Here is a 24,138-nt window from a genome sequence, read left to right on the forward strand (position 1 = left end):
AATGTTTTCTGAACATTAGCTTTCTGAATGAGAATGATCAGTAGCACTGAGCCAGTGTTAGCACAAAGCAGAGATTCCACCAACGGTTCAAACAAGTTTCTCCGATGTAAAAGCCTCATGTTTGTGATTACTATCTTTTTATGAAAAAGTACTCTTAAACAAGAAACTAAGCATAAAACAAGAAAATAGTCTGTCCAAAATATTACACAATACTGAATCAACTTATTAAACATCATATGCAATATCAATTGCACACATGCTATTTGGGACAAAGACGGCAATCGTGATATATTGCACTCTCCGCTTGTATGATGGTTTTATATTGTCATAAATATGAAACAAAAACTGACACATGGCATTTACACCACAATTTAAGAGCCTATAAATGCATGCTATAAGCTCCTTTACACAGCGAGTTGTTGGCCTGCATCATGTTCATCACAAATGAACTGTTTGAATTGTTATGCAGGTCTGTGGCGGGTGTGTTAAAACGAATATATAAAAATATACAGAATGCATCAGTGCCATTTATTGGCCTATGATGTTCTGAAGCGGTTTTATGATATTTGATATGTGGCTTCTTACAGCTTTGCTCCTCACCGACGGGTTCAGGAAAGGGCTTGAATGAATGAAATGTCAAACTGTAGCCTCTCTCCCCCGTCTGAGTATTTTCTCCTCAGACAGATAATGCTTGCTATTTGATATTTTCTCGAGAATAGCAGGTTTGTCCAAAGCACAGCGATGAATCTCTGCAGAATTGAATCTTTGTTACTTCATGTTACTAGAATGATCTTCTCAAGTCCAACTGATCTTATCTGGCTAGGCTGGCTACTTTAAATAAAAGCAATTATTACTGCTGAAGGACATCCATACTTGTAAGTCCACATCATAAACCGTAGAAAATGATGAAGATAAGAACTGAAGATGGACAGGCCTATCATGCATTTCACACAGTGATGTCCTCGGGGGGGATGATGATTACGTGATGTACAATCTGTATCAGCAGTAAATGTGACACTGATCTCACTGCTGCACTTCAAATCATAAGGTTTCATTCCATTAGAGAGCCCTTGGCAATCACCAGAATCTTCTACGACACAGCTCTGATGATGTACATTTCGGCTAGGAAAACGATAACAGACTGCCCTCCAGTGGCTCAATTTGCCATGACTGTTACCTAGAATGTCCTATTATATGATTTTTAGGACTTTTATAAACAAAGGATAGACGTTTCATGGTCATTACGCCTGGTCAAACTACAATTACAAGTCATAACTTTCTTATTTATAAACAAATTTTCCCTTCACTCTTTTTTTTCATTTGGAATAAGTTCAGTTCAGTTCAGTATATTCTATAAAAATACATCCTTATTTCTTTAGAGTTGCTATGATAATAAAATTACTTTAGTTCATGATCTCTTGGTCTTTTGCTATCGTATTAAGAGTTCTTGCAGAAGTTAAATTTTCCTGTCTCACCAAAAGATTTCGTTATTGTCTTTGATGCTGTTCCTGCAGGAATTATTACACTGTTTAAAGGCTTGAACAGAACTGCATCACACCACCTCTTCGTGATCTGTTTGAAACAACAGTGGGTAAAAGCTTGTCTTGTTCCAAAGTCAACTAACAAATCAATTAATGCATTGTTTCAGAAAGAAGTTGTCTCAAAAGCATATGTTATGACTTACTGGAGCAATTTTACAAATATTTCAAACTGGAGAAAAGTTTGGCTTTTGGCACACAAATACCTTAGTGTGAACAAAATCAGAGAAGTTTGCTTTAAATTAATCCACAGATTCTACCTAGTGAGTAGCTATTCAAAAAGATTTAAATCGGATATTGATACAATGTGCACTTTCTGTAATTTACAAAGTGAAACAACTGTACACTTATTTTGGTACTGTACCTACAAAAATATTTAAGGGAAAATTTGTGATTGAGTTTATATATTTCAATTTTTCTTTGTTTTGGGAAAATGTGTTATTTGGTTTTATTGATAGACAATAATACGGAGAAAGCGTTCTCCTTCATCAATCTTTTACTTGCTAAATATCACATCCATAAATGCAAATTCTCCAATAATAAACTGGTTTATTGGGGTATTCTTAAAAGAATTAAAACAATATTTTGATACACTTTCCGTTTCAGGAAACACTAAGGCTAAGAAAACATAATCTTGTCACGCCCTATTTAAAATTCCCCTGTAACATCAGTACTTCATTCTATATTACTTACACTCTTAATATTTTATTTTAAGCTTTACTTTATACGCATTTCTTGTTTAACTTATTATAAAGTCATAACTTTTATGTGCTAATCATTGTATGTGCATTAATTATAAAACACACCAAATACATTGGAAAAAAGACATCTAGATGCAACTTAAATGTTTAATAATATTTTGGTTTAATTGTATTATATAATTAGAACTGCCTCCCTTTTGAACTCTGCCCCCCACTGACTATTTTGCTGCCTCATATACCCCAACACTCCTCTCATAACTTATACTCCCCATAAACACTGCACTATTTAATATTTGCACATTTTCATTGCACTTTGTTGCAATAATTCATCTTGAATTGTAAATATCATTTTAGTGACTTTTCAACATGCAACATTAACTATTTTAGTATCGTTAATGACAAAAATACCATTTACAAACTACAGAGGCACTGCCAGTATTTTGGTGTAACAGTATTGCGGTGCTGCCGAAGTACTGATAAACCATGCAACCCCACTGGGCGGCCCTCTCAAGTAAAGTCTCTGCGTGGGAAACACTGATTTTCAGAATTTAATTCCATAATTCTGAATTAAATGGCAATTAAAAAAAACACATTACCTTTATTTGTTAGACATTTTAGCATAAGCATGACCACAGCATGAATTCAATTAATTTCCATGTGTACTCTATTGATTATACTGCTGTAATTATAAAAGAATGTATATTTAAAAAATAAATAAAATAAAATTCACTCAATGGCACTGAAAATTACTTTATTTGGGTTGTTAACATTTAAGCATATAGAATTTGGTCACTCTTTATTTTAAATATGCATTCCATGCTATTAACAAACCATTAACTAAGCATTTTACCTCAACAAATGACTAATTAGCTGCTTATTAATATTTAGTAAGGTAGTAGTTAGATTTTGGTATTGGGTAGAATTAGGAACGTAAAATAAGACAACAGTCAACGTCTTAATAATAGGCAGGTAATAAGCCAGAAGTATATGAGATGAATAGTTACTTGAACTAAAGAGCTACCTGGAATATTTTTACTGATACACACTTAATAACCGGCAGGTAATAAGCCAGTAGTAAATGTTGTGTATACTTAAACTAAAGTGTTACCTTGAATATTTTTACTGATATCAACATACTAATCCCAAGTCCCTGTTTGCACTCACCTGTCATATGGATCCCACCGAGCCCTGTACTGTGATGATGTTGCTGCTGTGGAGCCAAGTTCAAGTCCAAAAAGCTGCTGTGCTGTGCAGCAGAAGAAGGGCCTGTGCTGTGATTCAAGTGCGGGAGGTTATTGCGCATGGGCATCCCCATCCAGCTGTGCCGAGAGCTCTGCGCTTGCCCGGGAAAGCTGAACGAGTTGTAGACTGTGCGGTGCGGGAGATGGGAGAAGCCCCGTGAGGGCAGACTGGAGTTTGGGGCAAAGTGTGAGGAAGTTGGGGGCTGAAGTGGGCTTTTCATGGATGGGGCATTGTGGAGAGGGCCGAGTAATGGCCCATGGGGCATTACTGGCGCCGACTTTGTGATGGTCATGGGAAAGGAGTCTTCCACAGTGAGTTCGTTCTCAATGAGATCTGCCAGTGCCTTACGGGTGACGTCAAAAGGGTCAAAGCCGAGGTCGTCATCCTGTTGCTTCGTTGAAGAGCCGAAGCCAAAGGCTGCTTGCCAGTCCGTAGAGGACGACACTGGTATGGTATCTGCCAGAACGAAGACAAATAATCATACATGTCATTTTGCAAGTCCAAATCACTCTGTACAACTATGATCCTGGAGTAGCTCCTACACACAACTCTAGAAGTTCCTATTTGGCCTGAAGACTTTGATTAGCTGGTTCAGCTGTGTTTGATTAGGGCTGCAGTGGAACTTTCTAGATTTAACAGCCCTAGTTTAGTGGTCCTTAATTAAGATTTGACTTTTTTAGCTTTAGTTAGTGTGCAATGTTGCATTAATAAACAGTATAAATAAATATTTGACATAAGCTAAGATATGACAATTAAAATTGGATGCAAAGAGAGACATTTCCTTTACAGAATCTGATTTAAAAAGGGATCGTTCACCCAATAAATAAAATTATCATCATTTACCGAACCCCCACTTGTACTTAACATATTTGACAGAAAATATACCTATCAGAAATATTAGTTCTGAGTAAGGAGCTTCACACAATCACGCATCACAAAGACCATTTTTAAAAGAACAGAAATGACAAGGTAGACTAAAAAGTCAAAAATGAGTATAATAATCAGATTTTTCCACAAAAAAACACACCCCACAAACACATTACAGGGCGCATCACCCCATAACACAATCAAGTCTTTGAAAATAGCTTAATGACATCAATTTACTGAAAAGTAGCTTCAAGTCTTCCAACTCTAGCTGCTCATATTTAGCCTGAGGACCTTGATTAGCTGGTTCAGGTGTGTTTGATTAGGGTTAAAGTGTAACCCTCTAGGTTTGAAAGCCCTAGTTTAGTGGCCCTTAATCAAGATTAGATTTGTTTAGCTTTAGTTAGAGTGTAATGCTGCATTAATTATCAGCATAAATAAATATTTGACCAAAAACATCACAAGCTAAGATATGATCATTAAAATTGGATGCAAAGGGAGACATTTACTTTACAGAATCTGATTTAAAAAGGGATCGTTCACTCGATAAATGAAAATCATCACCATTTACCGACCCTCCACTTGTTCTAAACATGTTTGACAGAAAATATAATTTGAAAAAAGCTGGAAAACAGCAGCCATTGACATCCATAGTGTATGCTTTTTAGAATTATTTTCCCCTACTATGGATGTCAATGGCTACCATTGTTCAAAATCTTCTTTTGTATAATTTCTTTATGATTTATTTATTGCAACATCATATTTCATGGCAACAATGGACATACAAAAAAAAAATTACATGATAAAAACAAATTCGTATTACAATAAAAAGTTACTTATATAAAATAGAAATAAATAAAATTCACACAAAAACATATCAAAGTTAAATATGATTTTTCAGGTAAATTTTTGACAAATAATTTTGGATTTTTCCTGGAAATACATTTTTAAAAATGTCCACCAAAGTACCCTCCTTATAAAAATGTTGTCTAATGGTATTCAAACTTCCGCATTCCAATAAAATATGTTTGATGGTAAGAGCAGTCTGTCCTTAATAACAAGTAGGTGGTTCTTCTTTTGTGTTCACTGGTAAAAAACAATAAATAAAAAAAGAGATGGCACATGACACTACATTTTATTTTTAGATGAAATACCTCTTTAAGGCCTGAAACTAATGGCTGGAATGTATTACAGATCACTTCTTCCAAACATGTTTTCCAAATGTACATAAACCCTGACCCTGTGTCAGACTTTATTCAAGATGGACTAGACCAGGGGTGTCCAAACTGAGTCCTGGAGAGCGGGTGTCCTACATATTTTCTGCAATAAACCTGCCTAAAAGTTTCAGGTATAGCTAGAAAGAGCTTGATTAGCTGGTTCAGGTGTGTCTACTTGGGGTTGTTAGTAAACTTTGCAGGACACTAACACTCAAAGATTTTGGGCACCACTAGACTAGACGCTTAGCTAATACACTTTATCAGATGAACTATCAGAAACCATTTCATAATTCTGAGAGAGAAGCTTTACACAACCAGGTATTAAAACAACCATTTTTAAAAGAACAGAAATGACTTTGTAAACTAAAAGGTCAAATTAAAAAAAAAAAAAAAAAACCTAGATGAACACATTACAGGGTGCACCACCCCATAACACAATCAAGCCTCTGAAAATAGCTTACTGACATCAGTATAAAAAGCTATGTGTACCTGATGTGAAGAGGCTCTGTGGTTCTGGGGCAGTGGGCCAATCGGAGTTGTTGTGAAGGGAATTAGGAAAGCCAGGCAGACCGCTGGGGATGGGATTGGGGTGCCGGAAGTTGCTGTTGTCTGAAAACAATGATTGTGACTCAGCCGCTGCTCCTTCGAAAGGCGACCGTACTGTCAACCCTGCCACACAGTTAGGCACCACTAGAGATGGCTTACTCAGGCCAGGAGGGGGTGATGGAGAGTCATTGCCGGAAATCTGAAGGGTTTAATTTAGTGGAGGGGGAAATAAATAAATATACTGCATGTACCAAAATTTTACAAAAATTAAATGTTCAAATCAATTTAAATAACTTGAAGTAGCTAGCCATTCATAAAAAAATAATTAATTAATTAATTAAATATTCACAACAACCATGAGAGTAGTAATAAACTTACTTGTGACGTTTCTCCATTACTTAAACTGATGGAATCTGAAGGTTTGCTAGTTGGGCTGCAGGAAAACAATGAAAACATGATAATCAGTAACATCTATAAAGTTACTAGATTACAAAAGTCAGTAAAGAAACATGTTCAAAGCTGAATTTTCAAGCAGAAAAAGTGTACATTTACTAATCAATTTAATGAAAACAACTTCATACAATCACACTGTTGCCATTAAGTCTTTGAACAAATAAAGCTCGATGAAATGTTTTAAATGATCTGCCAAAGAGGAAACATGACAGAATGAGGCAGGCATCAGAAGTTTACAGGCTGCTTACCTGACGGGTTCACAGTTCGACGTGAAGGAGGGCAGACCAGTGATAGAACCAAGGCCCAGGTCAGAGTCTAGGCCGTCTGGAGTCATGTTTTCAGAGTCCGAGCCTCCATCTAAGGGTGGAGTCTTATGGTGTTCTGAAAGCCCATTGGGCATCTTCCCTGTGGTTTGTAACGAAGGCCACGCTTCTTTGCTGTTACTGTTGGAACTGGAGGGCATGATACAAATGTAGGATTATTAATAATATTATTAGACTCAATTTTTTTTTAATAAAAAATATTATGACCAGACTTTGACATTGTTGCATTTTATTTATAACTTGTATTTGAATATTTAATGCTTGAGCACTTTTTACTTAGACTGTCTATAGTTTAGTAAAATAAAATCATTAATATGAAAAGCTTCCAAAGATCAATTTGTAATTTTTAAAAAAGCAAAACAAAAAACAAACCAAAACAAAAATAAATGTAGAAACACACATACAAAAAAGATGTTTTGAAGCAAATTCTTCTGTACAAACCTCTGTGATGTGCCTGATTTGCTCTTTGTCTTCTCTCCTGTTCCTGTCGAGCTCTGTAGGAAGTTGGGATTTGTTTTGTAGAGTTCCTGTAAGAGTTTCTGTTCATATTCCTGATGTTTCCCTGCCTGCAAAGTCAAACACTAAGAGTTAAAGTGCGAGTCAGGAAAGATGAAGTAAAAAAAGGAAAAATAAATACAACATTACCTGCATTTCTTCTTTTGTAAAACTAGCAGCTTCGTCTCCCAGCTCGTGAAGATACATACAGTCTGGTTTAGGGCACTGCATGCTTTTTAGAAAATAACTGCAGTATTTTGTTGTACCTAAAGAAGCCTGCATGACAATATAAGGCATATGATATACAAAACTGAAAACAACTGGTTGTTGAAAATATTTTGGTTTATTGTCAACACAAAGTTTACCTTAAGTGTTCTGCCATCTACTACAACATTGTTAACACACTGTATAGCTCTAAGGGCATCTTCTGAGCGAATGTAAGTGACGTAGGCACTGGCACTAGGACCCTGTGTGGGGAAAAAAGATCCACAATTGCATAGATGAAAATTCAATATTTAAACCATGAAGATATAACTCAAGTAGTGAAACAAATCTATGATTGCTTTTGCCAAGAAATCAGCACAACTATGGGGAAAAACATCCTGAATTGCAAGAAAAATATCAAAACGGGAAGGAAAACAAACTTTGAATTGCACCAAAAATAAAAATCAATAATAATAAAAAACAGCACTGCAGGATAATGAGGGGAATAATGAAAGAAATGCAAAGGGAAAAATTGGGTAACCTAACAGAAAAAAACAACAGAATTTAAAGAAAAACTTTTCTGACAATTTCTCAATCCAATATTTGCAAATCTATATATTCATTGCTATAACTACATTACTTGCAGATGAAAATTAATATCTTAAAATTTGTATTCTAATAAAATACTCTGAACTTAGAAAAGAAAATGTACGGGACAAAAAAATTACATTTTAATTTCAAAACAGGAAAAAAGGTTACATACACACCCCATTTTGAAAATGAATATTTGTTTCCATTTCTCAGTGAACATAGGCAATGTATTTTGATGCATTTAAAGAAAACAGATTTATTAAAATGATATATTTATTAAAATCATATTTTAGTCATCAAACATATTTAGAAATCGAAAGATAATACAATTAAATTCAAGCAAAATGTTGCAAAAATAAATTACAACCTGTAAAAATTCAACTAAATGTTTCAATTTTTTTGGTTCTTGATTTTTCCTTTTTTTTTTATTTGCGTTTAATTTTTTTATATCATATAAATTTGGGTGTACTAGTTTTTGGACCGTTATTGTAGGTTATTTTGCTAGATTAGCTCCAGATTTGGCTTGAGTACTGACTAATCTAATGTATATGCACACTTATAATATTGTACAGCTTCCAATTAAAAATATGAATTTAAAAGATAGATTTGTGAGGAGTGTACTTACATTTTAAGCTGAGCACTGTGTGTACACACACACACACACGCACACGCACACGCACACGCACACGCACACACGCACACACACACGCACACACACACACACACACACACACACACACACACACACACACACACACACACACACACACACACACACACAAGTGATGGACCTTATAAAAACACTTGTTTGTTCATAACACTAGACCCACACAGACAAACACGTCTGACCAATGAGACACTGCAGCTCACCTGTGAACCAGCATAAGAAGTGCTGTTATTGATGACCACCTTATGGATCTTCCCAAACTTCCCAAAGTACTCCGGCCTTTTTAAGACCTGCAATCACAAGCCAATTACACATTTAAAAAGAGCTGATTGCGGTTTGGAGATCATCAACGGCACATGCAAATGCAGGAGAAAGCGCAGCACATAATCAGAACTCATCGGAAGCGCATAACTCAATCATTATTTATTATGAAAGAAATCAAAATGTGGAGCTAAATATAAACCCAATCAGCACTGCTGCATGTATCATTCCCAGTAACCACATTCACGTCAACAAAGTTCATTTCTACTTATAAATAGATTGCATGAAGGAAAGCATTATGATACGATAAACAGGATTTTATGTGAATGACATTCACCAGGATATCCACAACGTTCAGCCAAATCGACACTGGAAACAGAAGTGTGCCACACAAGTAGGCCTCCGTCAGGCATTTCACTGGCGAAGGGCTTCATCTTAACAACATGACGTTTTTAATATTCTGCTCACTCTTGAACTGTGAAAGCAGCCCGGATGTTTCTTTGCAGTTTTTGTTTGAGGGCTTTTTTTTTTTTTTTTCGCACCCTCAGTGTGAGATAAACGACAGCACAGAGACTCGAATGTGAAGGGACGATCAGTACAGCAAGAAAACAAACCCCCTGAAAACATGTTTGAGCATTTTGTGCATCTAATCTCACTCGTCTGTCTTGGAATTAAAAGGCATGTTCTCACTCTCTGGGTTTTTCACACTGAATAACTTGTTCTCTGCTGAGAGCTATTCAGGGTGGATGACGTCAGCTGTGATGGCGAATAGAGGGAGAGAAAGAGCGTCAGAGAGAAGGGAGCAAAAAAAATAAGAGAGCGAAAGCTGTTTTCGTGGGCTGGTAATGCAGGCTAAGTGCAGCTGGTGGGCAGGTAGCTTTCTCTCATTCCCCAGGAAACCATTTAGCCTCATTTTTCATTTTCATTTGATGAAATGTCGCATAAAATCAAATCTGCACAGCTTCAAGGAGTTTTTCCTCAGAAGGGTGGAAGTAATACTGTAGCATACACACCAGACAGAAGGTCATAATAATGGGGGAACGGCAGATTTGGGGAATGTGCTTTACAGTGTTAAAGCCACTTTGGTTGCACCAGTGGGTGTGAATTTATTTGTTTTTATATGTTTTCTGTAATATATAGGACCAATACAAGTTGTAAACTAGGGGTTGAATAGAGTAGGCCAGGGTTTCTCAACCATGTTCCTGAAGGACCACCAGCACTGCATGTTTTGGATGTCTCTTTTGTCTGTCGCACACATTACAGCTCTTTCAGTCTCTGCTGATGATCCGAATTAGGTGTGTTTGGTTAAGGAGACATGGAAAATGTGCAGAAATATGGTTGTGAAACACTGGACTATTTGACTTATGTGTCTGCTGTGATGCTTCTTGATTGCCGTTAACTTGTTGCGCTGCACGGTTAACCTAAACTACATGCTAGTTTTACACACAATGGTGGTGCACTGAACGAAACTGCCATCGGATTATTTAAAGAAACTTTTAAAATTGTATTTTTCTCATGTCAGCATTAAAGATTCACATGAACGTTGAGCGAACTTTAAATAGTCAAGCAGATGCCCGTCAGGTCGCTCCATGCAAATACCCTAGAGCAGATGCTAGCCAATCACGTTTACGCAACCCTAGAAGAGTAATGTGATTGGCTGTTGTCCTCTGCGAAGCGTAGATGCTGACATATTATGCAAATGAACCGTGAAGCACACAAAAATTGTAAAGTTCACAGCCACTGGATGTGGCAAACTTCATAGCAAGTGTGAATATCATCACCGGTGAACGTGGTAAAGATGTGCATTGAGAAGACATCCCATAATCAAGATGAGCCAGTAACCACAAAAAGCGCTCAACTTGAGCAGAATTTTGACTCGCTTTCTAGAGCGCGCTATTATAGCAGTAAAATATCCATCTGAGCAAGTCTTTGACAGTTTAAGAAGGCTTAATGTTACAGCCTTTGTCTTTCTTTGGTTATGTTGTTATAAAATAACTTCACATGAATCTTTGTGCTGACAACATATGCAAAACAGCTCCACTAAAATATTTGTTATTCTTACATTCTTATAGAATGTGCAGTAATCAATGTGTTGACTGCATTTATTTAGTAGTAAAAATTAGCCTAATTGCTAATGTTGCATTATTAACAAAATGAAAGTGTTGACAGTGCATTTGTTTTGCACTAAAATTAGTCATTAGTAGTGTTGCTACTGTCAAACAGCATGTGTATTAACTTCCTGCAAATTAATGGCAAATTGTGGCATGTTGCAAAACATGTGCATCTTGTGTTTTATTGATGACATTACTACAGACTAGTCGATGTCAACTTGGCCTAGATAACATAAAAGTCGTTTTACAAAAAATCAAAAAGTCTTTCAACCACTATTGTAAACAGGACTTTATTTTAGCAACTGATTTCATTCATCAATTGAGTGTCAAAAACTGACTTGTCTTTGAGAAAGAATGAAACCCAGTGCATGCAGACTCTACCACATTAGAACCCACTTTTGTTACTTTTGCTTTTACTAATTTTAAGCAATGTATGGATTTGTTTATTCTACACTTATCAAGTAAAAAAAACTTTGTCTATTTATTTATAAATGTATATTTTAATGTGTCATACATTACATAAAACAGCTAAAAAATATATATATTTGTGTTTTTTTATTTTTTTATGAAATCTGATATATATTTACATACTTGACTTGGACAGATGGAACTATAGGGTGTAAATGTTTAGGGAGTAAATATTTAACAATAATAAATTAAAATTACTATCTTAAAAATAAAATATCTATATAATATACATCTAACATAATATATTATAATATCATATAATAATATATAATATAAAAATATATAATAATATACAAAACAATATAATAATATATAATAACAGGTCATATAATTCAATATAATAATATATAATATAAAATATAATATAATAGTAATACAATACAATAAAGTATAATATAATATAAAATATAATATAATATATTATAATACAATAATATATAATACAACATTATAAAACATAATATAATATAATATAATATAATATAATATAATATAATATAATATAATATAATAATATATAATACAACATAATAAAACATAATATAATATAATATAATATAATATAATATAATACAACATAATAAAACATAATAAAACATAATATAATATAATATAATATAATATAATATAATATAATATAATATAATATAAACATAAAAAAATTATGAAATCAAAAAAATGTGTAAAAGCCTACAATCAGATTAAATAATTGAAAAAAATATTCAAATTAGAAAAATATACAAATTATCTTTCTTATTATAATAAACCTGTGTCAGGTCTTTTTACACAGCAGGATCTGAACTCAGAAACCCTTAAAATATGCTCTTTCCATCTTGTTCCAGCTTCTAGGACAAACGCTTGATTTTCTACTCTCCTTGACCTTCATTTTCCCTCCATTAACAAACAGCGAAGACCTACATAAGACATACAAGGACAAAACATTCAACAGAATAAATGTGTACCTTTATATCTTGCTTGCAGTGAAAGTGTTATAAAGCATCAGAAACCATGTGTGGATGAATTTCGAGAGCGGCTGAGTGAGATGAATGTCACAGTTTTGGCGCAGTGGACTTCCTAAGTCGTTTATCTTGAGTGTGAAGAGCATCAATTACACAGAGGTCAGGAAAGATTGTGTGTTTTGCTGAATCACCTCAGGGTCGGCGAGTCTCTGTGAAAGGCCCACAACAAACACCAGGTTTCGCTGGACGACTCGCACGCTGGAGAGGTGTTTGCGGTTCTCTGTGATCTTCTGCTTCCGCTCGTTCTGCTTCTGCTTCTTCTCGTTCTTTATCCTCTGAAGTTCCTCCTGAGAGAGAGGTTTGTATACTGCAGGGTCTTCTGGATAGGGCTGAACCACACAAGAGATGCTTGATGTTAGAAGAGGTTCACTCAATACATAAATACATTCTTTTTTTTCATTAGTCTAAAGATATATCAGCAGCACAGGCTATAATTTTATTTTATTATATATATATATATATATATATATATATATATATATATATATATATATATATAAAATATGAAATAAAAAAAGAGATCGTAATGAAAGAAATCATATAAAAGACAATTAAATTAAACCGAATATAAACAGTTCTTTAATTTTCTTCATTCGATACGGAGCATTTTGAGGCATGTAAATAATTACAATGGTCCTAACTTATTTACATTTTTATTTTTCGCAGCTTCTGAGAATTCAAAAAGTTCCACATATTGATAAATAATGTTATGATAGCTGTTTTAACGTTATGGTTGAATTGACATAATTCTGAAATTATGATTGAATTATACAACATTTGGCAATAAGCAGGAAATGTTCATGGGCCAATGACACCAATTGAATTGGGCCAATTGAAATGGTTTATAAAAACAAATGCAATTTTTTCCATAATATCGCTGTGCAATAAATCTTATATATTAAATATTAAAATATGCAAATATGGTTTACTTTTTTTTTTTATTACGTTTTCGTGCTTGTATACACATGTTCTGGGAATGTCCGAGATTTTCTATCGGAACTAATGGAAACTCAGATCCAATGAGCAAAAAAAAAAACAATCCTGAAACTATGGCTGGATCCATCTGCTCCAACTGATTTATCCTGGAGGCTCTATCTACTGAACATTATTAGTTTGGAATACACCACAGCCAAAATAAATGGTGCCAGTAAAAAAAAAAACTGTACAATTTTTTTTAAATATGAGAGAAACTGTATCATTCATGTTTCAATCCTGATTTTGTACTTATTATTACAATATTACTGTGTTTATTTTATTTCACACTTTTTATTGGGTGGATATTAGGCTTTGTTCAAAATCAAAATGTTTAATAAAATAATAATAATAATAATAAATAAACTACATTTTCAAATGCATTCTCTCGAATATCCCATTGAAGTTCCCCCAAAGACTTTGCTTTTTGTAAAAAAATGTTTTTTTATTAATTAAGATTTATTAATAATAATTATTTTTTTTTTAACTGTTGCTAATCTCATTTTATCTTATTTTCGTCTGCTTTTTCGGGGGCCGGGCCCCAGGGGCAGCAGTCTTAGAAGAGAACCCCAGATTTCAATCCTCAGACACTTCCTCCAGGGGATCCTGAGGCATTCCCAGGCCAGTCGAGAGACATAGTCCCTCCAGCGTATCCTGGGTCTTCGCAGAGGCCTCCTCCCGGTGAGACATGCCTGGAACAATGACCTACCTCAGCTGACTTCTCTCAATGTGGAGGAGCAGCGGTTCTACTCAGAGCTCCTCATCCTATCTATAAGGGTTGGCCCTGTCACCCTGCAGAGGAAACTCGTTTCGGCTGCTTGAATTCGAGACTTGTCTTTTCGGTCATGACCATCAGTGAGAGTAGGAATGTAGATTGTCCAGTTATTTGAGAGCTTTGCCTCAACCGCATTACAGCTTTGTTGCTAATCTTAAATTCATAATCTATGCAAAATAATCTCCACCTGGCCAAACTCTTCTTTTATAAAATAAAAATAATTTAATTACATTTTGAATGTCACCATGATTTTACCATCGCATTCGAAGTAGCTTTTAAAGAATTTATCCCATGACACCAAAAAACCCTAACCAAATAAATAAAATCCACAAAATTAATTCGTAACAGTTAATTAATTATAAAGGCTTCTCAACACCGCATTTCTGCATGGATCAAAACTGCTGCAACTAAAAGTTATGCCAACTGTGTGCTAGTTTAAAGTTCCGAGCTTGTACACCGAGGCTAATACTCACGCACACTGGATTAAAGGCTGATTTTAACTATGGTTGAGGCTGGCGCTATTCACAAAGTGGCATTCACATATCAGAGAAATGGACTATTGTTTGTTTTATTATTATTTTGTGCTGTATTAATTGATTACTGAGCAGCAATTAATAACACCTTAAAATATACAGCGCTTTCATGTGATTTTCTAAACTAGTAGTGTTTTGAAATTAATGAATGGATAATTATCGTGATTATTCCTCAGACTATAATCGTACAATCAAATCCTATAATCGTTACATCCCTCTCCCAAAAAAAATTTAGGAGTGAGGCTACACACATTTTAGAGAAACCTATAATATAAATATAAAATGTACACTCATTTTAAAAATACACAAATATGCTTGCTTTTGGACTCTCAAGGTGTGCTGTTATTTTCAAGGATGACTATTCATTTTATATCCCTAATTCCCTGTTTACCTTTCTGCAGGCCGGACAGAGGCCGTTCTCGTCTGTGCGTATGCGATGCCAGCAGAAGCGGCAGATCTGATAGCCGCAGGTGCAGGGGAAGAAGTTGACGTCATCAATCTCCAACGGTTCCATGCACAGTGGGCACTCCATGGGGTCCTCCTTCACCTCAGGGCTGCAGGACATCCTATGGCACGCGACGCAGAGAAAAGAGCGGTGTGTTCTCACAGTTTAGAGGCAGAGCTGTTGAGGAAAAAAAAAAAAAAAAAAAACTGTTAGGGAAATTTAAAAAAAAATATTTACCAAAATATTATTACTAATGTGTAATAATAATAAAACAACGACAGGTATAAAAATAATAATAATATTAAATAATAATACTTTTACTAATATGATTATAATATTAACAAAAAACAAATTACTAATTACTATTAATAATATTACTAATTATAATTAACATCAATATTAATAATTTAAATAAATAATAATATTTTACTATAATAATATCGATAATAATTATTATTAGTAGTATTATAATTAGTAATTGTTGTTAATATAAAAATAATAATAACATATTTTAATAATTAAAATTATTATTATTATTAATATTAGAAATTATAATTTGTTGTTGCTAATATAATAACAATTAATAATATAAAAATAATATTTTACTATTATTAATAGTAGTAGATCAATTATTATTATTATTATTATTATTATATTAACAACAATAAATTACTAATAATTGTTATTAATATTACAAATTATAATATTAATATTAAAATTAATAATTAAAATAAATAATAATAATTAACTATAGTAATAACTATAGTAATTAATATAGTAATAATTTTTATATTATTATAATTATATTATTTATAATTAGTAATTTATTGTTGTTAATAATTAATATAATAATAAATAATATAAAAATAATAATATTTTACTATTGTTATTATTATTTTTTTATTATAACAACAAATGACTAATTATAATTATGAATATTATTAATAATAATATTAACAATAATGTTCATGATTATTAATTTTTACTATTATTATTATTATTATTATTATTATATTAACAATTACTCATTATTATATTTTTATTATTAATAATAATAAATAACACAAATCATCATCATCATCATTATTATTATTTTCATGTCAAACTGTAAACAAACAGACGCTTCAAAGTTAATAAATGCAGCAAAATTCTACAATAATATATATTTTTTCCAACAGTCCACATGTTTTAAAAAGCGAGACCGAATTAGGCTCATATCCTTCAAATAGTCTCAAAGCACATTAGAGCTTGCATCAGAGTCAATAATGAGAATGCGACTAGCAAGAGTGTATTTGTGTTTGTGTGGGAGGAGTTTCAAACTCCAGTCAAGAGAGGAATTGAAGGCATAATTGGAATCGACAAGCACACACACCCACACAAGCAATCACCAGAGTTTCAATAACAAGTATACATATCCTCTAGGGTTCATCCAGTGAACTGGTCCTCTTAAGTGAGTAGGTGCAAATTCAACAATTACTGAAAAATGAGGTACTGGATCCTGGTATTTAACATTGAACCGTGGGCTCCTGACAAGGCCCCAAATGTAAGCTGCGTTGGTTAAAAAGCAATTTGATGTCTCTGCGTGAGATCATGAGTAATGCAAGCTAATTTACCTTTTCTTTAAGTAAACACATTCTACATTAGAGGCTTTGTTTCTGTGGTAATGTTTGAATCACAACTGCATAAACAACATAGACAATAACAAATACAGTGGTTTGTCAGGGACAGTTCCTTTTTTTGGTGGCACTTCCCCCATGTGGATCATTTATCAAACAAAGGTTTGAATAAGCATTTAACTGGCCAAAAATCTGTGTGGTGCAGGATAAGTAGTCAAATTACAGGTACATTTTGTAAAGAAATGTGCTTGAAAAAAATAAAAAATAAAAGAAATCAGTTATTAGAAATGAGTTATTAAAACTATTATGTTTTACTCCTAAAACTATAGTTGATATTTCTACAAATGCTTTTTTGCATTATTTAATATTTATTCTTTATTTTTATTTTAGTAATTTTGTTCTTCACTTTAAGAAATTTGCCTATAAATAAACATTATTGTTATTATTATTATTATTACTGATATAATTATTGTTATTACTGGTATTATTATTATCAGAATTATTATTACTGATGATATTATTATTATTAGTGTTATTATATTATTTTTATTATTATTATTGGTATTATTATTATTATGATCATTAATATTAGTGATTTTATTATCATCATTATTATTATAACTGATATTATTATTATTATGTGAGGAACAACTATGGTCTAATTTTCACAGACTTACAGCATCTTAACAACCCATCAAAATAAAAGCAGATTTAAACAGCAATTGTAACAGAAATATTTATATTTACACATATTAAATATTAACACTTAAACTATTTATTTTAGGAATTACACAACTGTTATTTCATGTTTTTTAACTCTTAAATGTCAAATTGATCAAGTTTCAAAACTCAGTTTAATCAAGATTTTTTTAAGGTTCTAAATCGCACAAACTATTAAACTGGAGTCTAAAAATTAAATACAGAAGAGGAAAAATTTATTTAAAAAATGGAAATTAAACAATTTTGATTATTTAAAAAAGTTCTATTATTTTTCAAATTAGATATACGTCATTACTTTCTTCTTCATTTTTAAAATCCAGCTATATTTATTAATCTTATTGCTATTAATGCAAATTACAAATACATATAGAATTAAGATTGCCAAAGAATACTGAAGAAAATCTTTTGCATGTAGGCTCACACGGAATCTGTCCGCGCAGAAGTCAGCCGATTTCTACCGATTTTTAGCCCAGTCTATTTATTTATTTACTCGTGTAAGTGTGTGTACATTTATATTTATTCAGTTTCTAAATTAATTTCAGTATAATTATTGATCAATATGAAAATGTTCATTTGATTTATTGGCAATACAGCTTGTAAAGTAATATTTTCTGTCTTTTAATAGTTAAACTAAATAAGTCACTTGCTTTGTTTACTAAAAAAAGTGGGTCTAATTGGATTTGCATGGTAAACATTAAATAAAAGTAAAAAAAAAAAAAAAAAAAGTATATTAAAGTTTTTAGTTATAATATTCCCAAATTCATTCCGCATAAATCGGCAGATTTTTTTCAAATACTGTACATAAATAGCAAAAAAATTTTTGCAGATTCTGTCTGGCCCTACTTATGGATTAACAAACACAAGAGCAAACTAAACTCCACTTCTGATTTCACAGGGTCCTAACAATCACTCTAGTTAGTAGCGGAAGCACCAGGAGCATGAAGAGGGGACAGTGGGTGGATATGAGGGGATGGTGGGGAAAGGGAGATGTCTAAAAATATCCCATCCTGGGCAGGCAGAGTACAGCAGGAGGAGTCAGTCCCCCGAATCTCCCTTTAAAAGGGAAATGCTGATTGAACGCAGGGGGCGGTCTGAGCTACATGTAGGGTAATCAGCACTTCCTCAGATTGGCAAGGTCTCACCCCAGCAAGCGGGAGAGCGGAGCTCACTGCACTGTCTCCTTAACGTGTCAATATGGAATCAGAAATAGGGCATGAGGGGCTTTTATTAGCAGAACTGTACAGATAAGGGATTCCCACTATCAATGAGGATGGGATTCTCAGCCAGAAGAGGCGGATATTTGGTCTGGGTAATAAAAGCTTTACGCCGACCCCTGCCGAGGATGATGCTAATAACAAACATTTAACCATCACTCTTATAAAAAATAGATTCGAGTCCAACACAGTGATCGTGAACTCCCAAGTATACTCAAGATGGTCCTCATACTAATGGGTACATTACATGCACATGAAGAAAGATGCACAAAGCAATTTATATGGGCTGAATTTGAACAAACAAATGGAGATGAACATTACTACATTTAATTTGTTTCAATTCAGATCAAATCAATTGTTTGCAACTAATTTACCTTAGTAAAATTGAGTAAATCCAATGGATCATTTCTTTAGTGTAGTTACAAGATTACATTTGAAATTATGTGAACATTAGAGTTAGTTTAGAGAGTCCTGATTCTGATTTGACTTCCAGTGTGAACACAAATCAAACTAGATTAAATGGAAAGCAACAACTGATTCTGTTTTTACCTAGACATTTAAAAATATATATATTTTAGAGCAGTGAGCACAATACCATGACATTTTTATTCACGGTTATTATGCCAGCCCATGCCTAATGTTGACAGACATATGACGAGTTTAGATGCAAAAACCTCTAAAAGTCATCTGATATTTTCTTCTAAAATTATCTTTTTTCTCAAACTCCTGTGTGTAGGCCCAGAAATGTGAATTTTATAGTAACAAATAAGTCATTTGCATGGCATTTAAAGAAAAATAACAGAACATAAACATTAGGAGGCTGACAAAAATAGTCATTTTAGGAGAACATTTCAGATGGCATTTGGTATTTGCATCTGAACTCTTCATATATGTCCCACGTTGCTAAAAACACTATTAGGACACATTTCACAAAAACCTGAAAATGTGATTTTTCTTTTGCGTTATTTCAAGCAAATTTGTTCAACAAATCGGCTCATCTTCTGGCATTAAAAACTGAACAAATTGCAGTATGTCGTCAACAGAGAAATGAACATTATTGACAACTCATTTGCAACAATAACTGGTCAAACCTATTATTCATTAAAAAAAATAAATAAATACGTAAAATATAATCAAAACAGAAAATTGTTTGTGTTCACTCTTGTAGTTTGGCCTTGACTAAAAATAAAAAGTCCAAACAGCTAATGTCAATTGTAAGTCCAAATATAAGGATATAATAATAATAATAATAATAATAATAATAATAATAATAATAATAATAATGATAATAATAATAACAACACCACCAACAAGAAACAAATAATAGTTTTATGTTGTATACTTTGCAATGGAGCTTACTGAACATCCAATGCAATATTGTGTGCTGGTCTGAACATGTGTATTGCATGTGTGCACACAAGAAGGTATTTTATCAGTTGACATCTTGTGAAGAGTTTATAGATGTCAAAAGAAGCGTCAGGAAATCCTCCATCACACACAAACGAAGATCTCCAGTAAGTAGACACTCTTCTGAGAAGCCTACTGAACTATAATGACCAGCTGTGTGACTATAAAAAAAAAAAGATATTTATTTGCACATCTATTCTGTTGCATCTTGTTTTTCATCGATTTACTATGATTCCTTTAGACTTTTTTTGTTCATATTGCACTTGCCTGGACAGAGTGTATACCGACCAAGCTTATCAGTGATCTAAGGGCACTTGTTTGATGTACACCAAAGTACTGTTCACACTTAAAGTAAATCACACTAACCCAGCATCTATGCTATTGTAATCAAACAACCAAACCTAGCATGAACACACCCTTAAAAGTAGAGGAACAGAGCTATCTAGGAACAAAATTAAAGAGTTTCACAACAGTCATCTTAAAACCCAACTATGACCACTAACCACACTAAATGATGAGAACGACAACAGTGCAGCGCTCAAAACAGCAACTTTCCACTTAAAAAAAAAAATAAAAATCACTAGGTAACGCCTTTGAAGATGTATTTAGAAAGTGTTTGGCATCATTTTAAGTGTTTATGAAGCACCAAATTATTTAAAAAGGCTTTAAAATGTGAAAGCTAGAAAATAGAAAGTCACATCTAGTCCGAATACATTTAAATCTACTACACACAGTAAGAACACTGTAATGTAATGAAATAAATAAACGCAGTACGCTGACACAGTGCAAAGATGGACAGTTGTCTCAGCTGGCATCATTCTGATGTCATACAAAAGTGGAGCTGAAATTATCATCAGAGTGGGCGTCGAGTCCTTTTGTGGGCTGCTTTTCGTGAGCAGATCGAAGAGGCACCGGCAAGCAATGAAAGATATGTCTGTGCCAAAAAGAAAATTCCCTGTAGACCAAATAAAAGCATTACAAAATACAAAAAAAGAGAATGTTCTAACATGATGGAGACAGCTCTGAAAACATCACAGTGATAAAATACAATATTAATAAAAAAGACTGACCTTCACGCTGAAATTAATAGAAGACTTGGACAGTAAGGCATGTTATCCATTCTGACAGATAATGAATTTATTCAGCCAGCTACAAAGACGTTCACTTTTATGCAACTGAACACCTACGCAGACATCCATCCATAATAGGATTGTATGACAGCAATGACCCTTGACAGAAAACTGTCTCACAAACATTGTGTCTGGCCCAAACAATGCCTGGTGATGTTCTGGAACATCTCGGTCCAACTAAAACTGGCCCACAGCACAACTCAAGCAAAAGCCTACTTCATGAAGCATCAATTTAACTGGCAAACCTTGCATTACAACCAATATACACTGTTAAATCACACCATGCAACAAAAAGGTTTAAGGAAAGGGATTTTAAATTATGACACAACGTGATAATATAAACCTGCATGACTTTCTTTCAATAAAATCTGTCATTCCAGCTAAAAGGGCATTTTGTGTTCCACAGAGGCAAGAAAAATGAGTCTGGATCAACACGACGCAGCTTTAATCTTCATATTGTTTACAAAATGCTTACAACCTAAAGACAAAAAGCAGATGGTGAGCTCAAAAGGCCCATTGCTGACTGAACTGCATTATTAGTGCATACTCAACACTGGAACTGCAGAGTTCAATTAAAGTTGCAACTAGCACACACACAAAATCATCTTCTAATAGACGCTGGATTCATAACATTCCTTATGGAAAGAATGACAGATGCATGTGGTCAAAGAAAACCTGTAGCATGCACCTCCTGTCAAACCCAATCACACAATAATAAAGGGTGTGGACACAAATAATAAAAATAACTGCAGTTAACGGAGCAAATGTCAGACGTCCTATAATAAAAATGATAACGCAATAACGCTAACCGACTGCCAAAATACAAAGGAAATTCCCTTATTGTCAAAGTACATAATAAGCATGTCCAGAAATGCAATGTTTCCTTGTTGGTGGCTTCCAGCTAGGCTAACACATATGGAAGTTATTCAACCGGCTGAAACGTGAACTGACATTTGTGTACATGAAGCATATGCCTTCTCAAAACACGTGTAGCAAATAATAAGTCAGTGTTTGGCAAAGCGATGGTTAATTTTCGTGTATTTTATTAAAAGCCGGTCAAACGGTGCGGCTAGCAGCTACTCAGCTAACATGACGGCTAACGTTACTCCGATTAAACACACACGACATGGGCATTTCCACAAGAAATGGACGTTTTTGGCAAGTAAGAGGGATGAGATGTGTAATAAAGAGGTGATCTGAAAAAAAGAAAAGCAGTTGAATGTGGAGGCGGTGGACAAGAGAGGCCTTGGTGGGATACTCACCCCTGTCTATGTGAACAGTCAGATTCACAGCAAATACAATCTATGTGAGCGGCCCAGGTCTAGCACAGCAGGTCACAGTATAAATTCCTGGGATGGTTTGTCCCTGCTCCTGTGTGATTTGATGCGAAAACACCAAGTCTTGTGTGTTACAGCCTCTCTGTAGAGCGATAGTGCCTCCTAACCACCATCTTACATTGAAATAGAAAGGGGAGGGGCGCGTCAAGTAGTGACTTTTCAGCGCATGCGCAGTTGATTGTGGGATTGGGTTTACTGGGTAATGTAGTGTTTGGGGTTTTTGTTGTTGTTGCAGTTTTAGAACACATAACAAACAAGAGAAATAACAACATTATATTGACTTTAAACTGAATACAATTTAAAGAAAAAAATAAAAAAACATTACAATTATCCCCAGGACACATTTTAAAGCTTTAAGATAATAGCAGTTCTTTTTGTTTTGGTATTTTTTGTTTCTTTTATCGTAAATAAGTAATGACCTCTTTTGATTTTAAAGTGAGTAAAACTAGTTTTTTTCACTGTCCATTTACATTTAAGAATGAAAAATTGTCCATATATAATGATCAAATAAACAAGATACCAAATTTTAAAGTCGAATGCATTCTCATAAAAAAATAAATCATCTTTTTCTTTGAATTCGAACACAATATTTGTACTCTGCTTAATCAAAAAAGAAAATATCACAGCAAAACTATTGTGTATAAATACAATTATAAAATAAATGAACAATACTCTCTTCTTTATCATTACAGAAAGCACATTTTAAATCAGCATCTTTACTAAATTTTGCAATTATCTGTTTTACAGGATGAATATTATTAACAATTTTAAATGATACCTCTCTAATTTAATTTATAATAGAAAAACGTCTGGAAATCTTAATTGTGATCTCTTGACATCTTGAAATTGTGATCTCCAAAAACCAATGGTTGTATGAACACTGACAATCCAGATAATCAACGGATAATGTAGTGTGCAACATGCTGCACTAAAACTGTTCTTACTTGAACTGTAGCTATTCAATGATATTTTAGGGGAATGTAATTTTTTTTGCATGAACTAATGATTTATAGCTTTATTGGCAAACTACGTATCATATGAATATACATTTTTTTTTAGCTTCCTCAGGATTTATTTGTTTGTCAAGTTTTACCTTTAAAAATATTCAACTGTTCAAAAAGACAAGGCTACATTAGGCTTAAAAATAAGTAATATCTGTAGAAATAAAATCACTTGATATATGTTATGGCCTATATTAAGTCGTATCTATATAATTGTCAATAAGGCTGTTAATAATAATAAAAATAATGGTTATTATTATTATTATTAATATTATAGGAGTAAAATGC

General features: G+C 33.4%; 1 protein-coding gene across 3 annotated transcripts in view; it reads right to left on the reverse strand.

Annotated features, from left to right (window-relative positions):
- Positions 1-22,970, reverse strand: part of cnot4b (CCR4-NOT transcription complex, subunit 4b) — a 38,629-nt gene extending 15,659 nt beyond the window's left edge. For 2 of the 3 annotated variants that reach the window (NM_201169.1, XM_087246327.2), the window contains exons 1-11: positions 22,775-22,970; positions 15,372-15,602; positions 12,832-13,029; positions 9,045-9,131; positions 7,745-7,846; positions 7,530-7,655; positions 7,326-7,450; positions 6,810-7,013; positions 6,487-6,541; positions 6,052-6,307; positions 3,404-3,937 (exon numbers count right to left, since the gene is read on the reverse strand). In NM_201169.1, the coding sequence (NP_957463.1) occupies positions 3,404-3,937; positions 6,052-6,307; positions 6,487-6,541; positions 6,810-7,013; positions 7,326-7,450; positions 7,530-7,655; positions 7,745-7,846; positions 9,045-9,131; positions 12,832-13,029; positions 15,372-15,545 (1,861 nt within the window). In that variant the 5' untranslated portion in view covers positions 15,546-15,602; positions 22,775-22,970. Of the gene's footprint in view, positions 1-3,403; positions 3,938-6,051; positions 6,308-6,486; positions 6,542-6,809; positions 7,014-7,325; positions 7,451-7,529; positions 7,656-7,744; positions 7,847-9,044; positions 9,132-12,643; positions 13,030-15,371; positions 15,603-22,774 lie in introns of all 3 variants that reach the window. The other variant, XM_087246328.2, reaches the window with a different exon arrangement.
- Positions 22,971-24,138: the final 1,168 nt, after the last annotated feature.

The sequence above is a fragment of the Danio rerio genome, chromosome 4, assembly GCF_052040795.2.
Source record: "Danio rerio strain M-AB ecotype USA chromosome 4, GRCz13ab, whole genome shotgun sequence".
In the NCBI taxonomy this organism is placed as follows: domain Eukaryota; kingdom Metazoa; phylum Chordata; class Actinopteri; order Cypriniformes; family Danionidae; genus Danio; species Danio rerio.